The sequence below is a fragment of the Pollicipes pollicipes genome, unplaced genomic scaffold (genome assembly GCF_011947565.3).
Source record: "Pollicipes pollicipes isolate AB1234 unplaced genomic scaffold, Ppol_2.1 Scaffold_1600;HRSCAF=1878_pilon_pilon_pilon, whole genome shotgun sequence".
In the NCBI taxonomy this organism is placed as follows: domain Eukaryota; kingdom Metazoa; phylum Arthropoda; class Thecostraca; order Pollicipedomorpha; family Pollicipedidae; genus Pollicipes; species Pollicipes pollicipes.
In genome coordinates this window covers 25,275,783-25,302,700 of record NW_023595962.1, presented here as the reverse complement: position 1 = coordinate 25,302,700, position 26,918 = coordinate 25,275,783, and the positions used below count along the sequence as shown (strand labels likewise).

At 52.5% G+C, this 26,918-nt stretch overlaps 2 protein-coding genes across 2 annotated transcripts; one reads left to right on the top strand and one right to left on the bottom strand.

The window, feature by feature from the left end:
* Window positions 1-4,598: 4,598 nt before the first annotated feature.
* LOC119089283 (uncharacterized) lies at window positions 4,599-4,946 on the top strand. Its single transcript, XM_037211950.1, has one exon. The coding sequence runs from the start codon at window positions 4,599-4,601 to the stop codon at window positions 4,944-4,946; it is 348 nt and encodes a 115-aa protein (XP_037067845.1).
* Window positions 4,947-13,684: 8,738 nt separating this feature from the next.
* On the bottom strand, window positions 13,685-25,333 carry LOC119093999 (snaclec 3). Its single transcript, XM_037217053.1, has 2 exons — window positions 25,066-25,333; window positions 13,685-13,908 (listed from the first exon to the last, which is right to left on the bottom strand). Exons 1-2 carry the CDS (start codon window positions 25,331-25,333, stop codon window positions 13,721-13,723), a joined length of 456 nt encoding a protein of 151 aa, XP_037072948.1. The 3' UTR covers window positions 13,685-13,720.
* Window positions 25,334-26,918: the final 1,585 nt, after the last annotated feature.

Genomic DNA, 26,918 nt, shown 5'->3' with positions numbered 1-26,918 from the left:
GTTAGATGACCGAAGATCACCAAAGTTAAATCACCAAATTTTGGTGCATGATATCTAACATGCGTGTTTCATCACAATGAAAGACTGTTCTATAACGTTTTCACCACTTTTGTTGGTAGCGTAACTACCGAAGTAGCAGTCATACTCTGGCACCTGCATCCTCGTTAAAATTCAAGAAAACTCTAAGCATGGACTTCCTGATTTGGATCCTGGATCCTGGATCCTGGATCTGGATTTGGATCCTGATCATGGACTGATTTAGCAAGTGGTTTTGGACCGACAAAACTCGATCGCATCTCAAGGACCTTCGGCAAATAATATTGACCTTCGGAAGATTACAAAGCTTCGGAAAATTCCAAACCTGGAACGGTTGTAAGAATAATTCCAGACTTCTTACCCGTGTAGCTGGTGTATAATTTGCTAAGATATGGAAGCGTAATCAAATGATTACAAACCAGTTATGATCTTGAAAAAGCAGCCGATCACCTCCAGAAGGCCTGCTGCTTGCACCCAGATGTTGTTCAAACTGGAGCTCAGCAGGGTGCCCCAAGGTCACGCATGGCGCTGTGCCGCAATGGAGATGTGCCGCCTGTCTTGATGTTTTCCATCATTCATCTCTTCACCTCTGGACGGTGCCATATCAAGCGTGGTTGTTAAGGGCACGGAATAACTCATAGGAGTGTCTCACATTGGAATGTGGTTCTGCACTGGAATAGTCACCTTGAAGATTATTCGGTGCATTTCATGGTCCTGCTATTCTGAAGACCTAAAGGCCTCTAGTTTCTGAGCTACACACTGCGAAGATATGCAAATTACTTCGGGGAGACTGTTTCATGGTCCCCCAGGCAGCCATAGTATTTGCCTGCAGTATTGCCATGGTGTTATGATAACGTCATTCAGATCTTGTCGTTATATTGATCATACGGCAATCAAGGCTAATAAATATATGACTGGTAAGTTGTCTATGTGTAACGTTCGTGGGCACTGTTCCAGATATAACGACCATCACTTGGCTCTCAATCAATGTTTGGCAAGGTATAATGACGTAATCAATGATGTATTGAGGGGATTTTTATTACACAAAGAAATTGTGTTGTCTTGAGCAGTCTTTTCCACTTATGAGGACGCCAACAGTTCTAAGTGAGCCTATTTCATGATACCGGATAGTTGGTTTAATATTTTTAGATGTGGAATATTCCCTTTAAGAGGTAACCATTACATTGGCATGCAAGTAAACGCTTGTTATAAAAACAGCAATGAGCAAAGCGCATGCGTTGATGATGATACCAGTACTGCATTTATGGTAGAGCATTTTGTGTGTTAGCGAGCAAACGGGCCGTCGCTGCCGGCGCGGTAGCGGCGTCTCCGCGATGGTGTGAGCGACCCCTCTGCCGATTGGTCCTCACCATCTGGTCACGGGTTTATCACCATCACGGTCACGTGGGTTTATGGGACACGCGGGCTGGGACGCACGGTCTCTGTCAATCAGTCCACGTTCAGGCTTCGACGGCGCGGGTGGACGCGAGCCGCGTCAGCGTTCATGACGACGACGACGACGACTTCGGAGTGTGCGACGCCGCCCCTCCATCGCCTTTCTTACCTTCATTTTGCAACTCTTTGGCTTATAGAGACTCTTCCTTTTCAACGTCTTTTTCTCGAATCAAGTCGATGGTCCTGCAGAAAACTAACGAACTCTTTCGCACGAACATTCTGGTCCTCCGGACCGGGTGTAAGTGAACTGGTGAACTGATTTCAGTGTTCAGTGACGACGAAACGCAGTGTTATCAGTGATGTCTGACAACCGGCCAGGACAAGACGGTGATGCAAGATCAAAACAAAGCAGGACGTCCTACCGCACCCGGAGTGACGCAGGCGCCAGCACAGCCTCCTCTCGCCTCAGCGAAGCTCGCCGCCGAGCTGCGCTGAGCGAGCTCCAAGTGGAACAGGGGCAGCGCGCGATGGCAGTTAAGGCGGAGCTGGCGCGGCAACAGGCGGAGACAAAGGCAGCTCTCGAAGCCCAGGAGTTGAAGGATGAAGCGGAGCGCCGCCAGCTGGAGCTGGAGCTGCTGGAGTAGGAGGAGTGTGGATCTCTGCACGCCGGCGACGCTGCGTCATTCGTCAGAGGCCCAGTGGGAGCTGCAGCTAAGCCGCCCGTGCAGCAGCTGTATGGGCAACCGCAGCCGGACGTCTCAGCCGCACGCACCAGGGAGTGGCTCTTCCAGCTGCAAGCGAATGTGCGACCAGCCGGTGCAAAGCCTGCCAATGCCTCGCCTGCACCTGTACCTCTGCTACAGCGGCCGACCGGTGCTGAGAGATAGGCGATTCCCCACCTGCTGCGGATAAGGCTGGACAAGTTCAGCGGCTCCGCTCTTGAATGGCCGAGATGGGTCGCCCTGTTCAAGGCGCTGTGGCACGATCGGGCCGACCTCACAGACGTCGAGAGGCTGACGTATCTGCAAGCACACCTGACCGGGCCGGCAAGAGAGGCGGTAAGTGGAATGCTCTGTGACGCCAGCCTCTACGGTGCACCCCTGCGTGAACTAGAAGAGGAAATTGGCGACCCAGCGCACGTGATATACGCAACTATGAAAAACTCTTCTCGGCACGACCGGTCAGAGATGGCGAACTATCTGCTTTGACCGAGCTGTCACGAGACCTGTGCACTGCAGTGAGCATCCCGTAGTGTCTGCAGTACAAACCTGACCTCGCCGCCGCCACAAACGTCACGGCTGTGGCCGGCAAACTTCCTGCCAGTCTGGCATGGAGATGGGGAGAGTGTGTCGTGGAGAACGGCACCACTCGCCCCACTCTAATCGACCTCGGCGGGTGGCTGCGTCGGCATGTCGCTGCTGGTCGTGTGGCCTCGACACAGGCGGGCCACAATCCGTCACCTAAAGTTGAGGGAAACACCTCAGAAGGCCGACCGAGGCGAGTGTTTGCCACAGCGTCAGTTGTAACGGCCGTGAAATCGTGGAAGATTGCAGCCATAAACCCGCCGGCGGCCGCGGGACGTGACGCGTGTGCCATGTGTCAAGGTACACACAACATACGGTGCTGTGACGCATTCCTGGCGTTGACGGTGAGCGAGAGGGCAGAGTTTGTCGGCAGAAAAGGACTCTGCTTTAACTGCCTGTCTCGTGGTCACATCAGCGCCAGCTGCCCGTGGGACAAGAGATGCGAGGCCGAGCGCTGTGGGAGACGGCATCACACGCTGCTCCACAATGGCATGCCAGTGTTCTCACGACGCAAAAAGATTGACAGCTCGCCGCCAGCTACAGGCCCTCAACACGTCGGCACAGCGGCGACTGAGCAACGCAGCCAGGTTCCACTACAAGTAGTGTCCATCACCGCGCACGGTCCCTCGGGGAGTCACACAACTCACGCGCTCCTGGACCAGGTCACGCTGGTGACCGACGACCTCTGTGACCGGCTCGGTACCTCGAGGCCCTCGGACGGGGTGGTTCTGAGTACCCTAAACGGAAGTGAACGGCTCCAATCACGGCGCGTGTGTTTCTCAGTCCAGCCGGTGGGCAGCGGCGACAAGAGGCACGTTGTCCAAGAGGCTGAAACGACGCCTACTCTGAATGTGTCGAATCATTCAATGGACTGGTCAGTCGAGAAATATAGCTGGCCCCATCTCACCGAACTCGACATTCCGATTACGACCAGCGGCCCGGTGGAAGTGCTGTTGGGAACAGACGTGCTCGAACTGATCGTGCCGCAGGAGGTAGTAGAAGGGCCGCCAGGGACGCCGAGCGCGGTGAGAGCTCTACTCGGCTGGACTGTGACCGACGGCACGCCGTGGCGGTCGATGTATGCACCAGGTGAATGAGCGTGTGCACCACGTCCTAGTCAGTGACGAAAGGAGTGTTCGTCCGGACCTTCAAAACCAGTTTAAGCATTTCTGGACGGCAGAGGCCTTCGGCACAAAGTACGAGAAAGCACGGCAGCACTCAGAAGCCGACCAAAGAGCGATGTCCATCCTGGACAGCACCACCAAACGGGCCGGTGATCGGCACGAAACCGGTCTCCTGTGGCGTGAAGACGATGTGCAACTTCCAGACAACCGTGAGGCAGGCGCTACCCGTCTGAGAGCGGTTGAGAGACGTCTGGCTCGTGAACCCGAACTCCGTCAGTCGTACCGTGACATTGTGAACAACTATGTCACTCAAGGTTACGCGAGCGAGGTGAACGAAGCTGAGTCCGGTGCGCAGGGTCGAACGTGGTACCTGCCCCACCATGCCGTGCAGAACCCTAACAAACCGGGCAAGGTGCGGGTAGCGTCCGACGCCGCGGCAAGGTGTGGTGGCACGTCACTGAATGACAACCTCATTAGTGGACCCAACAACCTGAACTCACACACTGGCGTGCTCATGAGGTTCCGCCGGGGCCGCGTGCCGATAGCGTCTGACGTGAAATAGATGTTTCACCAGATAGCCATCCGCGCTGAAGACCGACAGTCGTAACGGTTCCTCTGGCGAGACGTGGACACGACAAAGGACCCGGAAACGTATCAAGTGAACGTTGTGATATTCGGTGCCCAGTCGCCACCATACACGGCAACATACATGCCCCGGCGCTGTGCGAATGACGGAAAAATGCAGCACCCTCAGGCGGCGAACAGGGTAGTCACCGGGTTCTACGTGGATGACTTCTTAGACTTGGTCGACACCGAGAGCGAAGGCCATCTAACCAAGTGGACCAGCACGTCAGAGACGGTGCTGCAGGATATCGCACCTGAGGATAGGTGCGATGAGACACGCGACCTGGACCTGGGCAACGAGGCACAGTGGAAAAAGACGCTGGGAGTCCACTGGTGTGCCCAGGATGACCAGTTCAGGTTCAAGGTCAAGGCCATCAGGGGTGAGAACACGAAGCGCTCCATTTTGAGCAGCGCCTCGGCGGTGTTCGACCCGCTCGGCATGCTGGTTCACCATCCGTTCTAGTTCACCATCCGAGCCAAGTGCATCATTCAGAATATCTGGCTGGGAGGATGGGACCGGGACGAGGTCATCACCGACGCAGAACTTCTCGCCCACTGGCAGCAGGAACTGTGTGACATGGACCGTGTCCGAGTGAGCCGTTGTTATCTTCCCGATAACAGGGTGGTCGTAAAGTGCCAGCTGCACGTGTTCGGCGACGCATCGGAGAATGCGTTCGGTGTGGTGGCGTATCTACGGTTCGAGTTCGAAGACGGCGCCGTGCACTGCAGCTTCGTGACGTCTAAGGTGCGAGTCGCGCCCATCAAACAGCTCAGCATGCCCCAGCTTGAGCTGCCGGCTGCGGTCATGGCCGCTCGCGACGCCGACATAATCAAGGCCGAACACGACACGACAATCCACGAGACCGTCTCCTGGTCTGACTTCTCTACTGTGCTGCAGTGGATCAACAGCGAGAGCCGGCGGTACAACACGCTCGTCGCCAATCGCATCTCCGAGACCCAGGACCCGTCTGAGATGCCCCGGTGGCGTCATGTACCAGGCTTACTAGACCCAGCTGACATCCGCAGCCGCGGCTGTGCCGTCACGGGCCTGGCGCCCTGCGGCGTGCGAGTTCAAGGACCCGCCTTCCTGTGGCGCTGCCCTGATGACTGGCCAGCCGCGCCTGCCTGCCTGACAGCCCACCCCGGAGACGAGGAGGCGGCCGAAATGAGGGTGACAGCGTGCGTCACTGTTCCGGCGGCGCCGGCCATAAACGCCAGCCGGTACTTATCGTGGCTGAGCGCCGCGCGCAACAGCATGAGGCACCGCTTCGCCCACAACAGCCGTACCAAGGCGGATCGACGATCGGGGCCACTGACCGTTCACGAGCTGCGTGACGCTGAACACGTCTGGCTCCGCAACGCTCAGGCAGAGCAGTTCGGCCCCGAAATCGCCGCTCTGCAACAATGAAAACGACTACCAACGGGCAGCCATCCCCATCAGCTAGCGCCCTTCATGGACCCGAGCAGCCTGCTGAGAGTCAGAGGGCGACTGCGTCATTCCCACGCTGACCACGAGAGCGAAGTGGTGCAGAGACACGGCCGACATTATTCAAGTCTTACGTGTTCTATCTGCCCGGACCACACACGAACGCTGCGAGATGGCAACTGTATTAACCCGCGAGGCGAGCAGGCGGCGCCGACTCTGGAGGGCGGCGCCCCAGGCAGTACGCCGCCGGTCGGGGCAGCGGCGTACCAAGGTGCAGCGGCACTGGCGCGCGAGCAGGGGCGGTCTCAGGCGCACGCCAGTAACATCACGATACATCTCCCCCTTTGAGAAAATACAAATAAATGATAATACGCTTGCGAAACGAAATTACTGGCTACAGACTGCTGCTTCCCTGCTGCTTCCCCGCTGCTTCCCTGCTGCTTCTCAGACTGCTGCTTCCCTGCTGCTTCCCTGCTGCTTCCCTGCTGCTTCCCTGCTGCTTCCCTGCTGCTTCCCCGCTGCTTCTCCGCCGCTTCCCTGCTGCTTCCATGCTGTTTCTTCGATGCTTCTCAGAAAACGCGGCCACTGCGCGTTTTACACGGACTGAAACTGAGCAGTGGCGGTGGGTCTTGAGTCTGGGGCACTTGTGCGTTGCAAGGCTGGGCCGTAGCTTCTGTCAGCGGCGGCAGCGACGGCGGCGGCGCCGCTGTCGACGCGGGCGACGGCACAGCTGGTGGTGGCCGTGGCACCACCGACGGTGGTGCAGGCGCCGGTTCGCGCAGCTGCGGTAGCAACAGCATCGGTGGCGCCACCTCAGTACGGCGGCCAGAGAAGAGGTCTGGAGCGGGCACCCTGTGTCCAGAACGGTCAGCACGCCGCGTGGAACCGTGCTGTGTCAACACCTGAAACGGAGGGATCTGCAGCAGATGACGTCGGTTGCGACGATAGCGAGCATCCTTTAGCTCCACAAGGTAGCTGCGTCTAGAGAGCTTCCCTGTGATGGTGGCGGACTCGGACCAGCTTGCCTCCTTCTCCGTCTTGATCCGAACATGATCCCCGGACTGTAGATGCTGAAGATCGCGTGCACCGCGTCTTCGGTTGAAGCACGTCTCCAGCTTCTTCTTCCTCTGCCGACCTCGGAGTTTGGCATTCTGCCATGTCGCTTCTCCGGCTGGCTGAGCGATGGGGAGACGAGACTGAAGCTCGCGTCCCATCAGGAGACGGGCTAGAGAGTATCCAGTTGCTTCCACAGGCGTCTTGTGGTAGTTGAGGAGGGCGAGGTGGGTGTCCCTCTGGCGAAGTATCCATTTGGTGGTTTTCACGGCCCGTTCAGCTGTTCCGTTGGAAGATGGCGTGTGCGGGTCTGTGATGCGGTTTTTGAGGCCGTTGGACGCTGTGAAGTTGGCGGACGAGCTTGAAGTGAACTGCGTTCCTCCGTCTGTTGTCACGAGATCTGGTACCCCCAAGCGGGAAAACAGGCGCTTCAGACGCTCGATGACCGCGCTGCTGGTGAGACTCAAGAGGCGTTGTATCTCCAGATACCTACTGAAGATGTCAACCGTGACGAGCCAGTTGCAGTTGTTGAAATGGAAGACGTCTGTTGCAACGTGCGTCTACGGTCTTGATGGCGTTGGAGTTGTCATCAGTGGCTCAGCGTGCTGGGCGGGCGCGTTCACCTGACAGAACGAGCAGCTCTCGAGATGACGCTTCAGGTCGATGCTGAGTTGAGGCCACCAGATCGATACTGCTGCCCTCTGGCGACACTTATTTGGTCCTAAGTGTCCGTCATCATGTAGTCGGGTGAGCATTTCATCTCGCAGACTCGGAGGGATGACGATGCGTCGCCCGTGCATCAGCAGTGTACCACACGTTAGGTACAGAGCGCTCATCTCTCCCCGAGAGGCGAAGGAGTCCAGCAGGTCGGGATGCTTCGCTCCCTCCTTCCAGCCAGAGAGGGTCTGCTGAACTACGCGCTGTAGGAGTTCGTCTGCTTGCTGCACCTTGCTGATCTCCACCAGACTCTGCGGTGTAGCGGGAAGATCGCTGAAAATTATCTCGCAGAATCCATGTATGTCTTCTTGAAGCACAGCGCTGATTTCATCCCGCTTCTGCAGCGGGTGACGCGAGAGGAAGTCAGGCACCAGGTTCTGCTTCCCTGGAAAGAAGACTGCTGTGGCGCTGTATCGCATCAAGCGCATGAGCATGTGCTGGCATCTGATCGGCGCATCCACGAAATTTTTCGTGTTAACCAGCGGGATCAGAGGCTTGTGGTCCAGATGCAGCTCGAACGGCGGTAGTCCAGATCTGGTCCCATCTGGTCTCGGTGTCAGTCAGGCTTTTGCTGCAGAACGCGACGGGTTTGAAGACGGAGCCGGGCTTCTGGAGAACACATCCTCCGATGCCGAAACTCCTGGCGTCGACGCTGACCACCGTCTCTCGTGCTGTATCGTAGAACGCCAGACCTGGAGCTGAAGTGACGGCTGCTTTCACGTCATCTAGCGCTTGCTGCTGCTGTGGTGTCCAGATCCATGCTACGTTCTTCCTCAGAAGCTCGTTCAGTGGTCTCAAGCACTCCTGGATGTGTGGAACGAACCGGCCCAGGAAGTTGATTACTCTGAGCAGAGACCTTAGTTCATTGACATTCTTTGGCGGTTGGAGCTGCTGGATCGCTTTGAGCTTCTCTTCGCCCATGCTGATGCCGTTCTTGCTGGTCTTCATCCCCAGAAACTTGACCTCGTCCTTCCGGAACTCGCACTTTTTCCTGTTCAGTTTGAGGCCAAACTCGTGGATCCTCCTGATGACGGCTTCGAGACGTGCATCGTGGCTAGCGGCATCTCCAAACACCACGGTGTCGTCCATGTAGACGTACTACGGGCAGTCCGTCCAGCATCTCCTCCATCTTCCACTGGAAGCACTCCGGTGCGAGCGAGATCCCCATTGGCAGTCGCAGGAACCTCTTCCTGCCGAATGGAGTGATGAACGTGGTCATCTTGGAGTTCGCCTCGTCCAGCGGGATCTGGTAGAAACCGGAAGAGGCGTCCAGCTTGGTGAAGAGCGTCGCGCCACCCAGCTTGGAGGTCAGCTGCTCCAGAGTAGGGATCGGGAACACCTGTCGGTTCACAGACTAGTTGAGTCTCTTGTAGTCAACCGTGATGCGGACATCGCTGCTCTTCGGCTTCGGGATGGGGACCAGCGCAGAGACCCAGTCCGTTGGCTCGGTCTCCGAAGTGATGATGCCGTGATGCTCCATCTTTTTCAGCTCCTCTTCCACCGGCTTCATCAGTGGCAGCGGGATGTTTCTTGCAGTGGCAAGGGCGACTGGAACAGCATCTTCAAGGAGCTGAATGCTGACCGGTGCTGTCTTCAGGAGACCTGGCTCTCCGAAGACGTCTTCGTTGACTTCACCTGTGAACCTCAGTACGCCCAGGCTCGAGCAAGCAGACCTGGAGAGGAGATCATCAGCTGAGTCAACAACGTAGAACACTTCAGGCTCGGCTCTGTTCTTGAACATGAGTGTTCCGTGGATCTTTCCTTCTACTTTTAGCACGCTACCAACACTTCTCAGAGTATTTGAAGCATGTCCGGCATGCGGCAGTTTCAGCTTCTTGTACGTTTTCAACGTCAGAATGCTAACATCAGCGCCAGAGTCAACTTTGAAAGCGACTTGTTGACCATTTAGAAGGACTGTAACACTCCACGGCGCGCAAGCTTTGTCTACTTCGCCAACAAAAATGTTGGGCGGCGATAGTTGTTCAATGGACTCTGTCCGCACAATCGCTCTGACACCGTTGGAGCGACAAACAGATGCAAAGTGATCCATTTTCTGACAGTTGTCACAGATTTTTCCCTTAGCAGGACAATCTTTCGGAGACGCATGACGTGCTCTTCCACAGTATCTGCATGCTGTTGAAAAGTCGGCACGCTCACTATGCTGTTGCCGTTGCGCGGTGGAAGGCTGCTGTTGACGTCTGTACTGCTGGTGCTGCTGCTGTCGCAGGTGGTGCTGCTGGTGCGGCTGCCTGTGCTGCGCCGGTGCACAGCCCTACTCATGTCATGCGGACCAGAGCTGTCACGGCCGTTCACGATCTCGACATAACGCATCATCGAAATGACGGTATTTACAGACACTCCCTCCTCTAGTGACTTCAGCTGAATTCTACGGGACAGCTCCCCGTCAGACATTCCTGAGATGAGACGATCTCTGATAGGCTCATCAGCGTCAGCGAGGCTGCAACGCTCAGCTAGAGAGAGCCACGCTCTGATGTACGATTCATTAGTCTCGCTTGAGCTTTGAGATCTAAGCTAGTTGTGACGCTCTGCAATCAAGTTCCTTTTTGGAATGAAGTATCCGTCTAGCTTTGGGACAACAACTTCAAAATCCTCATTCTGCTCAGCAGTAAGCTTAAATGTTGGTACGATATGCTCAGCCTGCGCACCCATACTGTAAGTCAACGCAGCTACTTGAACGTCACCGTCCTCTTCGTGTAGTCCCGATGCCAGTCTGTAGCGGAACCGATCACGCCAGGCCGGCCACCTCTCCGGCGATGTGAAGTCAAATTCCTCAGGAGGACGAAATCCAGACATCTTAACTTGCTTCACAACTCATACTGCCTAAATTAATGTGCTGCTCACGCTTGCTTAAGCTTATCTAGGTTCAATGCGGCTGCGCCATATTCGAGTCTTACGTGTTCTATCTGCCCGGACCAGACACGAGCGCTGCGAGACGGCAACTGTATTAACCCGCGGGGCGAGCGGGCGGCGCCGACTCCGGCGGGCGGCGCCCCAGGCAGTACACCGCCAGTCGGGGCAGCAGCGTACCAAGGTGCAGCAGCACTGGCGGCGCGAACAGGGGCGGCCTCAGGCGCACGCCAGTAACATCACGATACAGACATCAAGGTCGGCGAACTTGTGCTGTTGGCGGACGATAGCGTGCCCAGTGGGCACTGGCCACTGGGACGAGTGGCCCGCGTGCCCCCTGGCGCAGACGGCCGGGTTCGCGTTGTGGACGTGACGACACCCACCGGGCAATATAGGCGGCATATCACCCGTCTCTGTGGCCTCGAGCATGACGCAGACGAGCGTTGATGTGATGGGACGGTGACTGTGCGCACCCCGACTAGCGAGTATGGCGGTGCCGTGCGACACTGCCGCACTGTGACCATGTGCGCCGCGATACTGTAGTAAGTAGTTCATGATGTCGTGTGTGACACTGCCATTCTTGCTCGACGCGCGCCGCGAGCGTTCGCTCTGTAGAGTGTAGACGTAGTTTATAGCCTTAGTGTATAATCGCTCATCAGCTCTACGTGTAGCTGGTGCAAAAATGCTCGCCTGCCGCGGACGAACAGTGCCCGTTAGTTAGCTGTTGATGTTTGTAGTGTTTCAAGGATAGTGTTATGTTTATTCGACATGTGTAGCGTTTATGACCCATACATTGCTCGCTTGTAGTTAGGACTTTCCGTAAATGGCGCGAAAAACCTATGTCAGCTATGTCAGCGAGCAAACGGGCCGTGGCTACCGGCGCGGCGGCGGCGTCTCCGCGATGGTGCCAGCGGCCCCTCTGCCGATTGGTCCTCACCAACTGGGGCCCATATGTAGGCCACGTGCGTTTATTGGACACGCGGGCAGGGACGCACGGTCCCTGCCGATCAGTCCACGTTCAGGCTCCGACGGCGCAGCTCGACGCGAGCCGCGTCAGCGTTCACAACGACGACGACGACGTAGACTTCGGAGTGTGCGACGCCGCCCTTCCGACGCCTCTCTTACCTTCATTTTGTAACTCTCTGGCTTATAGAGACTGTTCCTTTTCGACGCCTGTTTCCGAATCAAGTCGATGGTCCTGCGGAAAACTAATGAACTCTTTCACACGAACATTGTGTGTCATTTGGACTTGACGACACACTCAGCTGCTGAGGTTATATGGCGTCGTCTGCCTCTCACCCTGGCAGGAACGGCGGGCACCGCGGGGAATCGAACCCCGTACCTCTGGTTTACCAGACGCGCAGCTCAACTACTAGAGAGTGAAACCTTGTGGTCGATCGTTTAAAACAAGACCAACTACCAATGTCACGTTCTAGATAGCCAGCTTTAAAATGTCATCCACTCAGAACGTAGTAATATTGAAAAACTAGAAATGTGAATCAGACTACGACTTGATGCCATTATAATGTATTGGACGTGGCATCGGCTACTGTAAGAGCACCAGGCTCCGGCCACCGACGTGTCATCGGCTACGGCCGCTGTTAGGTCGATGGTGCCAAACGTTGTGAAAGATAGTTCACGCGAAGATTCCATGTGCTAATCTTAAGCTCATCTGATGGCTTGTTTCGTGCCACTTACTGTAGTTTCTTTTTTTAAATTGGGAAACGTCGCCTCTTGATTGTCCATCTCTTTGTGTGGAATAATTCGCTGGCTCACCTTAATCATCCCGCCCATTTTAATCAATAGTAATCAATTGCTGGCATCTCGTCCTAAAAACTCTTGACAAATATAATCCGGTGTCACACTTCTTCGGAGAAGGAGAAGATCAGAGAGATCTATTCCACGAAATAGTAATAAGAGCTTGCAGTAGCGGACATCCGTGCGAAAGAAGCCGGACATGACTGCCGCGCAAGCTCTGAGCACATTGGCCTGTCCTGCAAATCACAGCGATCTGGCTCGTCAGACGCAGCACTCCCTGTGGGGGAACGCTGCCAAGCACACCACGGTGTTGCGAAGCTGGTGCCGATGGCCATCTTGTCGCTCGTAACAAGGCTGCGAGCACGCTGGACCCAAAACGTAGATCGCTCCGAGTTCGTGTAATATCTCTACCCACAGACGGGCTCGTTTCAGGATTTCCGGCTTTTGATTGGCATGGTTTTTCTTTCGAGCTATGCGTTGCGAGCATCGTGCCCATGCATTCATAGACGCGCCCGGTCCAAATAACGCATGCAACGAGGCGCAATTATTGCGTGTGCTCGGAGCGTCGCATACGGCGCGGTACGGTTCAGGCGGCATGAAAGCGAGGACATCCTCACTATTGTATTCACTGCCCCAGACGCTGCTGCGAGCATTCGCAGTCTCTGAAAGTAAAACGTGTTGAGTTCGCGGTACACTGTAAGCCTGTAATAAACCATGATTGAACATGTGTCATACCAACAATATGTCCCGCACTGCATGTAAGGCTTATAAGCTCCTACCAAGTAATATTGATAAGTTGGATATTGTGTGATATCTAACCCCACCCTTTTGATAAGACGCTTTTCTGGGATCGGTGCCCACGCTAAGCAGGGCGTGTTGCGTAAGCCCCGCCACCATCTTCAGAAAAAAACATTAAATGTGACATCACGGTTAACCTGGTCCTCATGCTGTGATGTTAAAGTCCCACAGAGGCAAAAAATGTGCCGTAACCGCCACATAGCTGCCACAGTGAAGAGCTATAATGACATGACACTAGAAACGTGACGTCATATTGTGCTGCAGCAGACTGCTTACGTCGCAAAATAAGGTAACAAGAAAACCTTGACTTTACAGCAGCACAGCAGGGGCGCAGCAAGGCATGCGTTGACGTCAAACCATCGCAACGGCAAACACCGTGACGTCACAAAAGAGCTGAATGAAACCGTGACGTCACAACAACGCCGCAACGTGCCCAAAACATCACGGCGGCAATACACGACCCATTGTGGCACCCAGCGGCACGGCAGCAGCCCTCGTGACGTCACGGCAGCGCGGTAGCTTCTCAGTGACGTCACGGCAGAGCCGCAGCCTCCTCAGTGACGTCACGGCAGCGCGGCAGCTCCTCAGTGACGTCACGGCTGCCCGCGGCCGGCGGCTCAGGGCTCCAGCTGGCAGAGCACCGAGCCGAGGCGCAGGTTGCACTGGGCGTTGCTCCAGGAGCCGTCGCCCTCGTACACCCAGACGCAGCTGCGCCGGCCGTTGTCCAGCACGGGCATGTAGCGGGCCCAGTGGTAGAAGTCGGTGGGCGAGCCGTCTAGCCAGCTCCAGCTGCCGGCGCCGTTACCTGCCGGTGGAGCCATCGCCCGGTGAGGTCAGGGGCAGACTGGGCGGTCAAGGTCACCGGGCAGAGCGACGGCTGGCCTGAGCAGGCGAGGTAATCTCGCAGAGTCAACATCACCGAGTAGGCCCGGGGCCATTCTACTGGAACAAGTTTACCCGGTATACCAGCCTGCTGGGCTTGACCACTTGACGAGACAGTCATCGCCTGACCTGGCCAAGGTCATGTGGTAAGCCAAGGTCACCGGATGACATCACGGGCATTGTCCTGGCCAAACTTCTGATTTGGTCGCCTGAGATACATGACCTGCCGCTCGAAGGCAACTACATTGAGTAATAGCGGTGGGGGGGGGGGAGCGGGGGGGGCCGGTCTTTCATTGTGGCATGCGGCACTTCATCTGCATCTGTTCTGCTGTCCTAAGACTCGAGGACAATAATTGTGCCGCCATAAATACCCAGTACCGTCAAAAGTGGTATTTACCGACGGTTCGCTACTCCTTTCGGCCATAGTAATCTTACCACACCGCCAGTACGAATGCATGATTTTTGAGCTTAATAACGTCTTCATCATCGTAGAAACTCTTGTTCCATGTATCGGACGGACAGCAATGCCTTAACACTTCATGGCTGGTGACTTTTCCAAACAACAGTTATCACCATGCACTTGTCGAGAGTGCTACGAAGGTGGAAGGCCCCTGATGAGATTGAAGTTGTGGACATATTTTTTCTTCACATGACTGTGCAATCGGCACTAATAAGGAAAAATGACGGGGTGGGGTTGGGCGATGGTTGCGAAAAGACCAGATATGAAAAATAATCACCGAAGGGTTGCAGCGATAAACATAATAGCATGACAACGAATAAGTACTCAGGATAATGACGCATGAAATGCAAAGGTAGAAAAGTCGAGAATGGTGCACTAGCCCATCTGCAGAGAGTGCAGAAGATCTGTAGGGCGACTCACGTATAGAAACGATCTGAACTAGTCGAGGATTTTCCGAGTCATTTCAGGGTAGGGTCCCCTCAGGCCTACAAGCACGACGCTGATTTGAACACCCGATTAACTATTTGGTGCTCAATTTCTTAAAAACTCAACACGCACTTTTGCTCCACTGAACATGGTATGTAAGCAGACATGACCAAAAAATGTGCAATGCAGTAAAGCAACCGCGTCTAAACCGTCAAGCCCAGCTCATGGGCTTGAAAAGCCTGCAGCGATTTTAGCGGCTCACTGGACACTCTGCAGCCATTGGCGAGCATTCTACTCATAAAACACCCCAGCTTGCGTTTTTGTAGCCACGAATTAAGGCACAACTGACCAGCAATTCATGGAACAAATGTGAATAGAAAAAGGATGTTTTTCAAAACTTAGCTGTCAACATTTATGTGTGCCCAGGTAGGTGAAATTTCAGCGTTAGTTTTTGCATGCTGGTGCTGATTGCAGTTGTTTGATTTGCCTTGCATTCGCTTTTTCATGTATTTATTAAAGTTGCTTGATTTTTCTCCCAAGGTATGGGTTGTCGCATACTTTCGTAGAACCGTCTGAATGACCAAGATAATTTCGTCGTGAACACAGAGGATTTTATACCCTAAATCAAGAAGATTGCATATGTTGGTCCAGATTCTTGCAAAACGTGTCGGGTCGCGAATTTACCCATCCAGCTGGGATACCCAGGCTTCACTTGTCCCCTAAAAAACTATAATTCCCGGCTTACACAAAGCACAACGTGGATCCCATCTTGACATCCGTGTGACGCTGAGAGTGAGCTGAGCATCTCTGGCGGCGTGCCATTGGCCTGCAGATAAGCCTCCCCTCCCTAGATAAGCCCCCCCCCCCCTCATGTCCCCAGGACTGGCGGCGCGCGTAATCTGGTGCGACTTCCCTGGTCCCGCGACGTAAGCTCTATTCCCATAGCGACGCCATGGAAACAGAATAAATAGCGACGCTCGAGCCATGGGCGAGCCGCGGATATTGCGGGTGATGTCGAGTTTTTTTTGTGGCTGGATCTGTGGGACTAAAGGCGACGTTGGAGCAGACACCCGTGCGCTATTTTGTTTTTGCGTTGTTGACGAATCCCCAATATTCGCGCAGTGCTTACAGGCTTTGGTGATGTGACTCGCGAGATGCATGACGTAATCTACAGTCAAGTATGGTAGTATTTCGACGCTCAGACTGCAGAGCGCCCGCAGAACATGTCAGTGCAAGCCATCTGGCCACAGACGAGAAACTGGCACCAACGCTCGCCACTGCAAGAAATTGTGAACGCCACTGACTTTATGATAACACCATCTTTTGCCGCACCAACGACCCACCTCCTGCTCCGTCTTTATTGCAACTTCACCACGTGTTAGTTTGCTTGGGCGTCGTTGGGGGCCAGAGTTCTTGGTAAAAAAGGTTCGTTACGGGCCCATAGCTCGCCCTCCATTGGGCACTGCACTGGGGGCCTCCCTCGTCGTTACGGGCCCATAGCTCGCCCTTCATTGGGCACTGCACTGGGGGCCTCCCTCGTCGTTACGGGCCCATAGCTCGCCCTCCATTGGGCACTGCACTGGGGGCTTCCCTCGTCGTTACGGGCCCATAGCTCGCCCTCCATTGGGCACTGCCCTGGGGCTTCCCTCGTCGTTACGGGCCCATAGCTCGCCCTCCATTGGGCACTGCACTGGGGCTTCCCTCGTCGTAACGGCGGCTACGACATGCTACAGTGGGATTACAGTCACGTGACGCCGTGCTCCCAAGAGGGCGACGGCGAGGCGTCACTGAATTCATCAGGCTGTACATCACCGGCCCCGCTCCACCATCGGCCACACACCATCGGCTCCGCTCCACCATCGGTTACACCCCACCTGCTCCGCTCCACCATCGGTTACACACCACCGGCTCCGCTTCCTCCTCCGTTGCCAAGTGCTCCCGCCAGTATTTTACGCTGCTTTTAGCTATGTGATTCTGGAGTGGTCTGCACCTTCTCCTCGGTAGCTTTGAAACCTCAGGGCAACGAAGCGCCAAAGTGTCAAAAAATGCTCTGTAGGACGTTGCAATGATGCGCTTTCTCTCACAGAACAACTTGGTTAGATCAGTTCAATCACGGTTCTAGGTTCCCTGGGTGCCGAGATATGGCATAAAGCGTGTAAACCCGTGGAAAAGAGCAAAACCCACCTTCCTGGCTCGTGTGAGCCCGATACGTGTAACGTGCCGCCCCGCACTTGCGACACATGTGACCATGGGATTTATAGTTCAATGGCCTATCGCAGCATGCCAGTATCGTGTTACTACGTGCCATAAGAGCGGAAATCCCGCGTAAAGCGTAAAAATGGACATCATCGGCAAAGTGCAGTCTCACAGCTAATGTGCACGTGTCACATGCCACGTGCAGTGTGACATCGCACACGCCTCAGTGATTGCCCGTTAGACCACCTATCGAAGCATGCCAGTCGTTGTGCACTTTATTCCCTGGTTTCTGAGATATCACGAGAACGTGCAAGCCCTTCAAAAGACCAAAATTGTGCAAATATATAGCTTAACACATGGGCGCCATGACATCTGGCACGTGTCACCAAACATCATCTCGCTCCTTCCATTGATCATTTAAGCGCGCCAATCCCGGGTGTGTTAGTGCCATAGGTGCCGAAATGTGCACAAAAGGTGCGAATCCGTGGAAGAGAGCAAAATCCATCTGTGATCCCGTGCCTTGTCATACGTATGACCGTACCATTTCGATTCTTAAAACTTGACATCTTGCAAGTTGTGCAATTTGCAACGCAACGGTGCGTTGCAGAAACTCGCGATGCAACTTAAAGTGTACCCGCGTCAATTGTAAATGTTGGGGAAACAAAAGCCACGCCTGTGCGCGCACGGCGACCGCAACGCACAGCGCGCCGCCGACTGTCATGCCTCATCCGAAGCCATCCCCTTGCACGACCAGCCCGCCGGCCTACTGCCGGGCAGACTGAAAACACGCCCGAATGTTCGCTCTTTAGTATGAAGCGTGGCTAACTGAACACAGTCAAGAGCCGGCCGCGGGAACGGCCATTGAGGCCTTGACGCCCAGGTCGTACGCCGGGAGTCGGGGTAGCAACTTGCCCCGCCGTCGCGGCGAAAATGCCGTCATACAACCCATTGGTCTAGGCCCATTTGCGAGCGGCAGTTTTTAAAACGCGTTCAACAAAAGAGTGCATCAGAAATGGGATGAATGGACCGACACGCTGATGTAGTTTGCAACGCTAGATCACGCAAAGTTTTGACGGTAGCGGCTTGTTTTCAGCTTTGGTTTTGAAAGCTCGGCCGGTTGCAACTTGTAATGCAATTTGCAGCGCAACGGTGCGCTGCACACGCTTGCGACACCCACTGAAAATGTAGCCGCTTCAATTGTGAGTGTTGGGAAACAAAATTCAGAGCTCTACTCTCTTTCCGTGCCGAGATATGAAGGTAAACGTAAAACACCGTCAAAAACCGCCAATTTCAACTTATCAACACGTGTGCACGTGCCACGTGTCATGTGACGCACAAAACTCACTTGAGTACGATGGCCCATTCCGTGCGCTATCGAACTGTGCAAGTTTTAGGTCGCTGCGAGCGCTGGTTATCGAGATACGGCTCCGGGAAGCGATGCGTGTTGGACCGTCGGCCGGCAGTCTTTTTGAAACTGGTGTCGCCAGTGTTAACCCGAGGGGATTTCTGTGTTTTTTTCGGCACGCACTCATTTTTTTCAAAATGCGAAAATTTGACGCGACTCTGTAAAGCGCAGCCGGCACATCTCGGCAGTATGCAAATTTCATGCTAAAACTCCTGACCGTTATGCGTGGAGGTCTACAGACGGACACGCACAGGCAGACACTGTTCCTTTAGTAATGTAGAGAAGATTGTGTGCCACTGGATTAGAAAGCAGATATGTCGCAGTGAAAGCCTCTCAAAGATCAGTATTCGTCCACCTTAACACAAGAAAGCGTTTGAAACCGGCCACATATAAGACAGTAGTAATAGCCTTGTTACTCAGAAAAACCAGGAGAGTGGAGATATAGGTGCGTGGATATTTCGGCAAGGTGCATTTATGAAAACGAATAGCAGAAGTAAATCTAAGATGGCTTGCCGGTGATCCAACTCGGTTTTCATGTTTTATTTTAAATAGCGGGCCACAGTTTTTATAGGTCACCAACATTCAGCCGATTAAACAAGGAGCAATTGCCAGCCATGTCTATGATTTAGTGTAAATTCAAGAATAAGAAAACGCGAAAAACCTGTGCACATGCAAATGAATTTAAGTATACGGAATTCATGCATCACGCTTCATTCAAGCATGCAAGCGAGTTCAAGTAAATAGGGCAGTAGTAATAGCCTTATTCCTCAGAGAAAAACCATGAACATGGAGAAAAATATATACAAAACGCTCATGGGATATCTAAAACGGTTTCAGTCACACAGGCATCGCGCATTACGCGTCAGGCATCTCTTATGCATGCAAACGACTTTAAGCTAGCCCACATCACGCTTCAGGGCACATATCACACGATTTTAAGCTAGCCCACATCACGCTTCAGGGCACATATCACATTTGCGCTAATGGGCCATAATGATCTCTGCACGTCAAGGTTTGGTCGCCGACTTTTTAGAAAAACAGATTTAACCATTTTTCTATCTGGGTGATCCTGTGTTCTGTAGATGACTTTCAACTCTGAAAGGACCAAAGGGTCCACACATCCCTGGATTTCAGCATGAGCGAGTTAAGACAAAACATAGGCCACCGAAAGGGGAATTCCCTGTTTTGTCTTTAGCGTCTCACTTGTGTTTATTATATCTCGAACGAATAGGGGCCATGGTCTCCCTGAGATAGACTATATCGCTCCCATGCTTTTTACAAAGTTACAGGTAAATTCGCAAACCACGTTTTTTGCATGCAAGCCGTTCGAAACCCAGTGAACCAACGCACCTAGTGGCCTCGGTCTGGCAGACGCAAAAGATCGCAACAAAGGTCAGGCTCATCAAAGTCGCATCCCGAATCTGTCGTCCCATTTCCAGATATCGGTAAGAACTTTCCGGGACCTTCCAGCACTGATGTAGATGTTAGCCTACAAAGACTAAAAGTTGACGTACTGCGCACGTCAAAAACCACGGAGTTGGAAAACTAAATGTCACTGCGGATCAGCGCAACTTCACCAGAGACCCTAGTGAAAATGGTGATATCATAATTAAAATGAGTAAGAAGTGTGAGGGTTTAATTTTAGATAAGCTCATTTATGTTAACAAGGCTCAGCTATGCTTAGCGACAGGGACAGCTGTGATGAACTGAATGGAAGCCCCTTCCCCAGGTAGAGGCTAAAAAACCCAACAGCGCAGTTAGCGGAAAACTCTCGGACAAAACTATTAAAGATTAAACACGTCGACATCGTAGAACGCCTGCGTTCTGTGCACTGCCTAAGGATCACAAGCCTGGGGTGCCGCTTAGACCCGTGATATCTGTATGCGGTGGTCCTACAGAAAAAAAACTTTACGTCTTTTAGAGAAAGCATTCAACTGGAAGAGCTACCAGAGGGCAGTGTTTTCTTGCGTGCAGATGCTGTCGATTTTTATGGCAACATACCAGGCTATGAGCAAATCAGGGCCGTGAAAGCTAAGGTAGACAAGGATCTCCATGGAACTGATGCTTTCGGTCTATCAAAAATGGATATTTGCGGTCTTTAGAACAGCGTCTCCAGGATAATGTGTTCTCGATCGGCGATGCCTATTATCAGCAGAGACAGGGTCTAGTAATGGGTAGCCCATGCGCTCCTCCTCTGGCGATGATATTTCTGGACCAAGTTCAAACGAACGCCCTGGCCGCCAGCCCATTAAAGCCTATTTTTTGGCTAGGTACATCGACAATTATGCTGAAGTATGAAAGTACGGACAGCGTGCCTTGACGAATTTCCGGGGTTCATGAACAACCGGTATCCTAGTTTAGCCTTTACGATGTAGCAAACAGGGGGGGGGGAGAGTGCCCCATATTTGGATTTACTAGTGACGGTGGGAAGGAGAAAGAACCGCACAACGTTGGAAACGGAGCTCTTTATCAAGCTCACCAACTCTGGTATAACACTACACTGCGAATCTGTGCATCCAGCTTCTACTAAGCGCAATATATCTCGTAACACGTTTTAAGTAACACGCAACACGTTCACTAAGCTCTTGAAAGCTCAACTGTGGCACAATTCTGGCCCGCCAACTGTGGTATAATGACGCACTGCGAATCTCTGCATCCGACTTCCACTAAGCATAACACAATTCATAGCATTTTGCGCGAGTGGCAAGAAATGCCATCTATACAAGTTCCTGCTGCAACGCGTTTGCACGCAAAAAAACGTCGTTCACGACATGAAATGCATAATGTGAGGGACAAAGGCTATGTCTGGAAGTCTATGCGCCCTAATGGTTTGCGAGGCGCTCAATACAAAATGTGGAATGCACTTTTCGGCGACTATTTCTGGCAAGACACGCTCATGCGGAAATCCAGGACCCTGTGACCCTTTTAGAGCTCAAAGTCACTTACAGAACACAGGACCACACAGACGGGATTTTTTATATTTTGAATTTTTCATAATTTTTAAAATTTGATTTTTTCTGTCATTTTTTATTACTATTTTATTACATTTTAATCATATTTTTCTTTAAAAAAACAGTGGCCAACCCCTAATGGTCGATTAGCGCGAATGTGACATGTGCATTGATTGATTGTGATGCATGCTAGCTTAAAATCGTACACATGTATAAATGATGCCTGACGCGTCGTGCGCGATGCTGCTTAATTGAAACCGTTTGCACACAATTGACGCGATATGTATGATATCTGTTTACGTGATCTCGCTTGTATGTTTTAATAAAGCGTGATACGTAATGCCTGCTTACTTGATTTCATTTGCACGCACACATATTTTTCGCGTATTCTTGTTCTTTGTTAGATATGTACTGTATCGTAGTAATGGCTGGCAATTGTTCGTTGCTTAATCCCCAAAATGTAGGTGACTTGTAAAAGCTGTGGCTTGCTGTTACCGACCCTTAAACTGCCACCTAGTGACAAAGATACACAAGAAAAGGAAAAGGAATGTTAATAAATAATGGACAATGCTCACTGCCTCTAACACTACCCACCGGAAACGAACCAAATGACTTTGTGTGCATGATCATCATAACGTAAATCTACCATGAGACCCTGGCACCGACCATGAACCTCTTATTCCTACCGTTACAGGACCTGCTAGCACAGCAGGCAAAGTGACAACTGTGGCGAGTGTCGGACGCCTGCACGGCGATTTCACCTGGTGCAGCAGGCATTTGATATCACCACCCAACTCAGCAGGAAATCCACCACTGACTGCGGAAGTTCACCCCAGGCTCGTGATGGGGCCGCTGGGGTGCTGCTCGAAAGCAGCCAATGGGAGCAAAGTCGGGGGGGGGGGGGAGGGAGCGGGGAAACAGCGAAACGGCACAAGCTTGAACACTGACAGAGATTCGGCTCATTTTCATGCAGTGGCCCGCAAACTTGACAACTACTTTCCACATGTTACCTTTCAGTTTTCTTAAGATGTCACTGCATTTACAGCACTGACTTTTTGCAGCGTGCATTTGAGCGCCGTGTTCGCATGCAAAAAGTAATCAGTTTTCTAAAATAAACTTAATGCAACCACGACTGCGTAGGCAAAGAGCATTTCAGCTGTCTAGCATATGCTCAGCAACAACAAATTTTAATATTAGCCGTGATCATGATGCATTAACGTGCCAAAAAGCTTCCAGAAGGTTTTTAAAACTTTTAGATGAAGTTTTGGTACATACTCAACACTCCCACAAGCAGAATTTGTTTTTATGCAATTTGCTGAATATGCAATAGGTTAAACCACGTGTATTCAACAAATCAAAAGCTTGCTATGTTCAACAAAACTTTTCAGAAATTTCTTCAGGCCAATGCCTTTAGTTCGCCCATATTTTAGGAAAATACTAGGCCTGACAGTCAGCAATGTGAATCGGTCGAGAATGTTTGATGCTAGCTGCGCCTATTATTGCTTACATCGGTGCTGTGCGGGGTAAGGCGGGCTTTGATGATCATTCCACTGCTCATTTTAGATCATGTTGAGGTATGTATGCTCTATAAGGTCTGTAAGTACCCTAAGCAGGCTCTATAAGTAGCATAAGTAAGCTTAATAAGTACTATGAGCAAGCTCTGTAAGTAGTGTAAGTAATCTCTGTAGTACGAGATGTCTGTGAACAGGAACACCACAAGGATATGGGAATTTGTTTTGTCGGCTCTGCGCCAGAGATGCTACTGAACATTTCAAAAAATGGTTCTGCAAAGTTTCATTAGCAAGAGATCTGGCATCACAACTCTCCATAAAGCCATTATTTTGCTGATAATCATCCAACCGAATTTCATAAACTTATGTGTTTGTATAAATGCTTTTGGATCTCTGCGAAACATTTCTAGCCGGAAGTTGCTGATATAAGGTGTGTAATTAGAAAACAACAGCCAGAAAGTTACCTATAAGACGTTTTGTGCTATAATCAGTTGTAAAAATAGCTAGTGATAATTTGACGAGTTGTCTAAAGGGAAGTGTCCCACCTTTACGGCACATTTCAAAAACATATTCTGGTGAAAACTAAGAACCATATACGTTTGCTAATGTCGCTGGGTAGTGCCACTGCAGTGCCACCAAGATACAGCAAGGATTTACATTTTAGCTATGTTCTAGTCAAAGTTATTTGCCAACGCTTTACAGCAGCACCACGCTTCTTCCTTCCTTGGTAGCCCCAGAATGTATCCCTAATCCGCAACAGCTGCAGTTGTCACAATCGTCCTCGTCATGATAAACGACGACAGAACTTGCTGAGGACTTTTGAGTGTTTACATCCGCACAATGCGGGCATGCCGGCTTCAAATTGACACCTCTCATGATATGAATGACGTCAGTGCAAATGCACGTTTGCGGGTGGCGTAATGGGCGGCAATGGCCAGGCACCGAGAAGGGCAATGCTTAAAGGGTGAACCAGTGCGTCACCATAAACCATGTGATACACTATTGCATCAAGCCAAAGTTCACTTCGAAAACAGGTACGGTGGTAAACGTCATGCCATCATTTGACGTTTTGTTGGATTGGCGGAATAATAGCCCATGTTTGCAAACTTTTTTGTCTCATCAGAGTATGTCATGCTCTTGTAGCATTTCTGACGCAAGTATTCCGACAAATTAGTCTGTTTTAACATTGCATAACAAAAACACTGGAAAAACAAAGCAAAGAGAATGCATTGCTTCCTTAATGGTGAGCAGGGAGTCCATTGAGATTTCCGCGGTAGAACCCGCCAGTCCAAATCGAAATTCTGAGCAGTTAAGAAGAATTTTGGGATAACTGGTGTTAACGATCTTCGTGCTGACGAAATGCGGCACCTGAGACGCATGGCCTATCTATCGCTTGCACTACTAAAGTACGATATGGCTCGTACATTAGTTAAACGGACAACTCTTTCAGGAACGCACGAGTTATTCCAATGGTCGAAAGTCACGGACTTGCGGGTGACGAGAGGATATGAGCAATGCTTGAAACAACAAGCTAGGGTAATGCGACCAAACTTTGATAGTTACGCTACCTAGCACCTTCTGGTAAAATGAAGATCCGTTATTTTTCGCACGAAACCTCCAAACTCATAGTGCCGAAAAACCCTTAGCTCAAGCCGTGCTTCCTGCTTGTATCAAGCAAAAGATACTGCTATGACCTCATTTCTGCTACCTGCCTCCCGCATCGTTCGTGACTTATTGACTGTCAGTGTTAGTGGTCACCGCCTACTCTGCGAGCAATCGCCCATTTCATCATGCACACGTGCCACTTGGAATACAGCAAGACGCCCCACGAAATGGCCAGGGAGCGAACTCAGGCCTAACAAGATCGAGTGACACGGAATCCGCCGTGGGTTCTCAGACTATCCCGCCAAGTCGCGATTATTTCCTGGATCCGAGCCACGTCACCGTGGTTCAGCCTGAAGTCCAGCCAGCGCACCACCGGTCGCTGGCTTCGTTGAGGTCCGGATCTTAGAAACGCTTGATTAGGCTTACCTGAATCACTTCATATTACAAAACTTCCGAGCAGATGAGACCCAGCCACCCCGCCAGCGTCGTCAAATCGCTTGCCCCGGCCACCGGGAGCGCGGCTTACCGGTGAAGTTCACCAGCCCCGTGTAGAACGGCGCGTTGTTGGTCAGGCCGAGCAGGCGGCTGTTAGTGCCGATGTCGTGGATAGATGGCAGCACTGCGCCCGAGTGGGCGGAGGTGCAGGCGGCCAGTGACTCGCTGTAATTGGCCGACTGTTTGGAAAAGGCCCGGTAGCAGAGACCGCCACCGGCGGTCCAGCCGCCGGGGCACGCCAGCCTGGCGGCGCCGAGCCCGAGCAGGGACAGCAGGGACAGTGGCAGGGACGCGCGCATCCTGGCGGCGGCGGCGGACGAATGCCATCCGCGGCGCCTTCACCGCCGCCGGCGGCCCCCTGCCGCGAGGGAACGGGACAGGTGACCAGCCGATAGCGGTGTGAGGGTGCTGCCCTGCAGGGACCGGTTCCCAGCGAACCGCCACCAGCCTGAGGCAGCCGGCGCTCCACGCTTTCCTCCTGGGGGGGGGGGGGGGGGGGTCATCAGTGTTGACTCAGCTGGCGGTGACACACTGACCTCACTCTGAGACTGACCCTGTTCTGTGCGGATGTATTGCTTACGCCCCACTTCCTCAACACAAGGCTCACTGGCTCCACACAGATTCAGCATCCTTGTCCTTGATGGCGATGTCACAGACTGACCATGTCATGGGATAAAGATTCAACTGAGAGCACGTCCTCAACGCTGACCGTGTCCTCAAAACTGATCCGGTCCTCAACACCGCTAACTTCCACTGCGGGCTCCATTCGGTGTGTAGCGCACCTCACGCGGACACCACGACCGCGCGCTTGCTCCGGTCTTGAGGCGGACCGCGTCGGGGAGTGGTGCGCCGAAACCGAAGCTCTTGGCGGATGTACTGATGGGCCGACGTCCGAGACCGAAACGGAGACAACGGAGGCATTGACACAACGGAGGTAACGGAGACAGCGAGACAACGGAGGCAACGAGACAAACGGAGGGATGAGTAGGCATCACACATCGGTTCTCCCTTTGTCGTGGAGGGGTACAGTCTACACCCATACCGGAACTTCGCCACCAAGAACGCGGGTGTTAAAGGCTAACTGTAATTAAATGAGCTCGACTACTAACGGAACGTTATGCAAGTCAATGGTCGCGGTAGGCAGGTCAAGGACAAATCGCAATCGGGGATGAGGGGGGGGGGGGGCTGCCACAATAAGCGCTTCTGCGCGATGGTCACCAAAGGAGCTCATTCCTAGCAAAGTTCTGGTACAGCTGCGTCACTGGAGCTGGATGTATACCTCAAGACGCTCTGTGCTGAAGTGCGACGTCCTGGAAAGTCACATTTTATGGCAAATGTTGTCTAAGTGCATTTAGCCATAACGCTGCATTCTGAATTCCGATGTTCATTGCCAGTTAAACCCTGCCAGTTCAACACGCTGTGTTTTTCTCGTCACAGATAACAGGCTGCTCATCTTTGATATTGGCAAACTTCTCCCATTCGCGTGTTTCACATCATTGTCTACATTTACCTTCCCCTGAACGTCTTCAGCAGATGAATGTAAAGATTTACAAGAAGAGAGTATTCACCGTATCTTAGTGACAAGCTCTGCAGACTCAAAACTCACCAGCATCCGCGGCTCGTATACGTCCTGTGCAACGAGTGCATACCAAACTATGGCTGCAGCGGTCAGCACCGTGAATTATAGCGGGAATAGAGCTTGACGGGCGTCATAACACAGGCGTGCATGTCATGAAGGTACCTGCATTATTAGATGGGTTTGTATCCGACGAAGTATGGTTTGAAAAGGTCGCGTCCGTTAAGCAAATGCGTTGCGCGATGCAAACTGCATGTCACACGACAGGTCTCGATTAATCGCACGGCTGCAGCAAGCAAGATTAATCG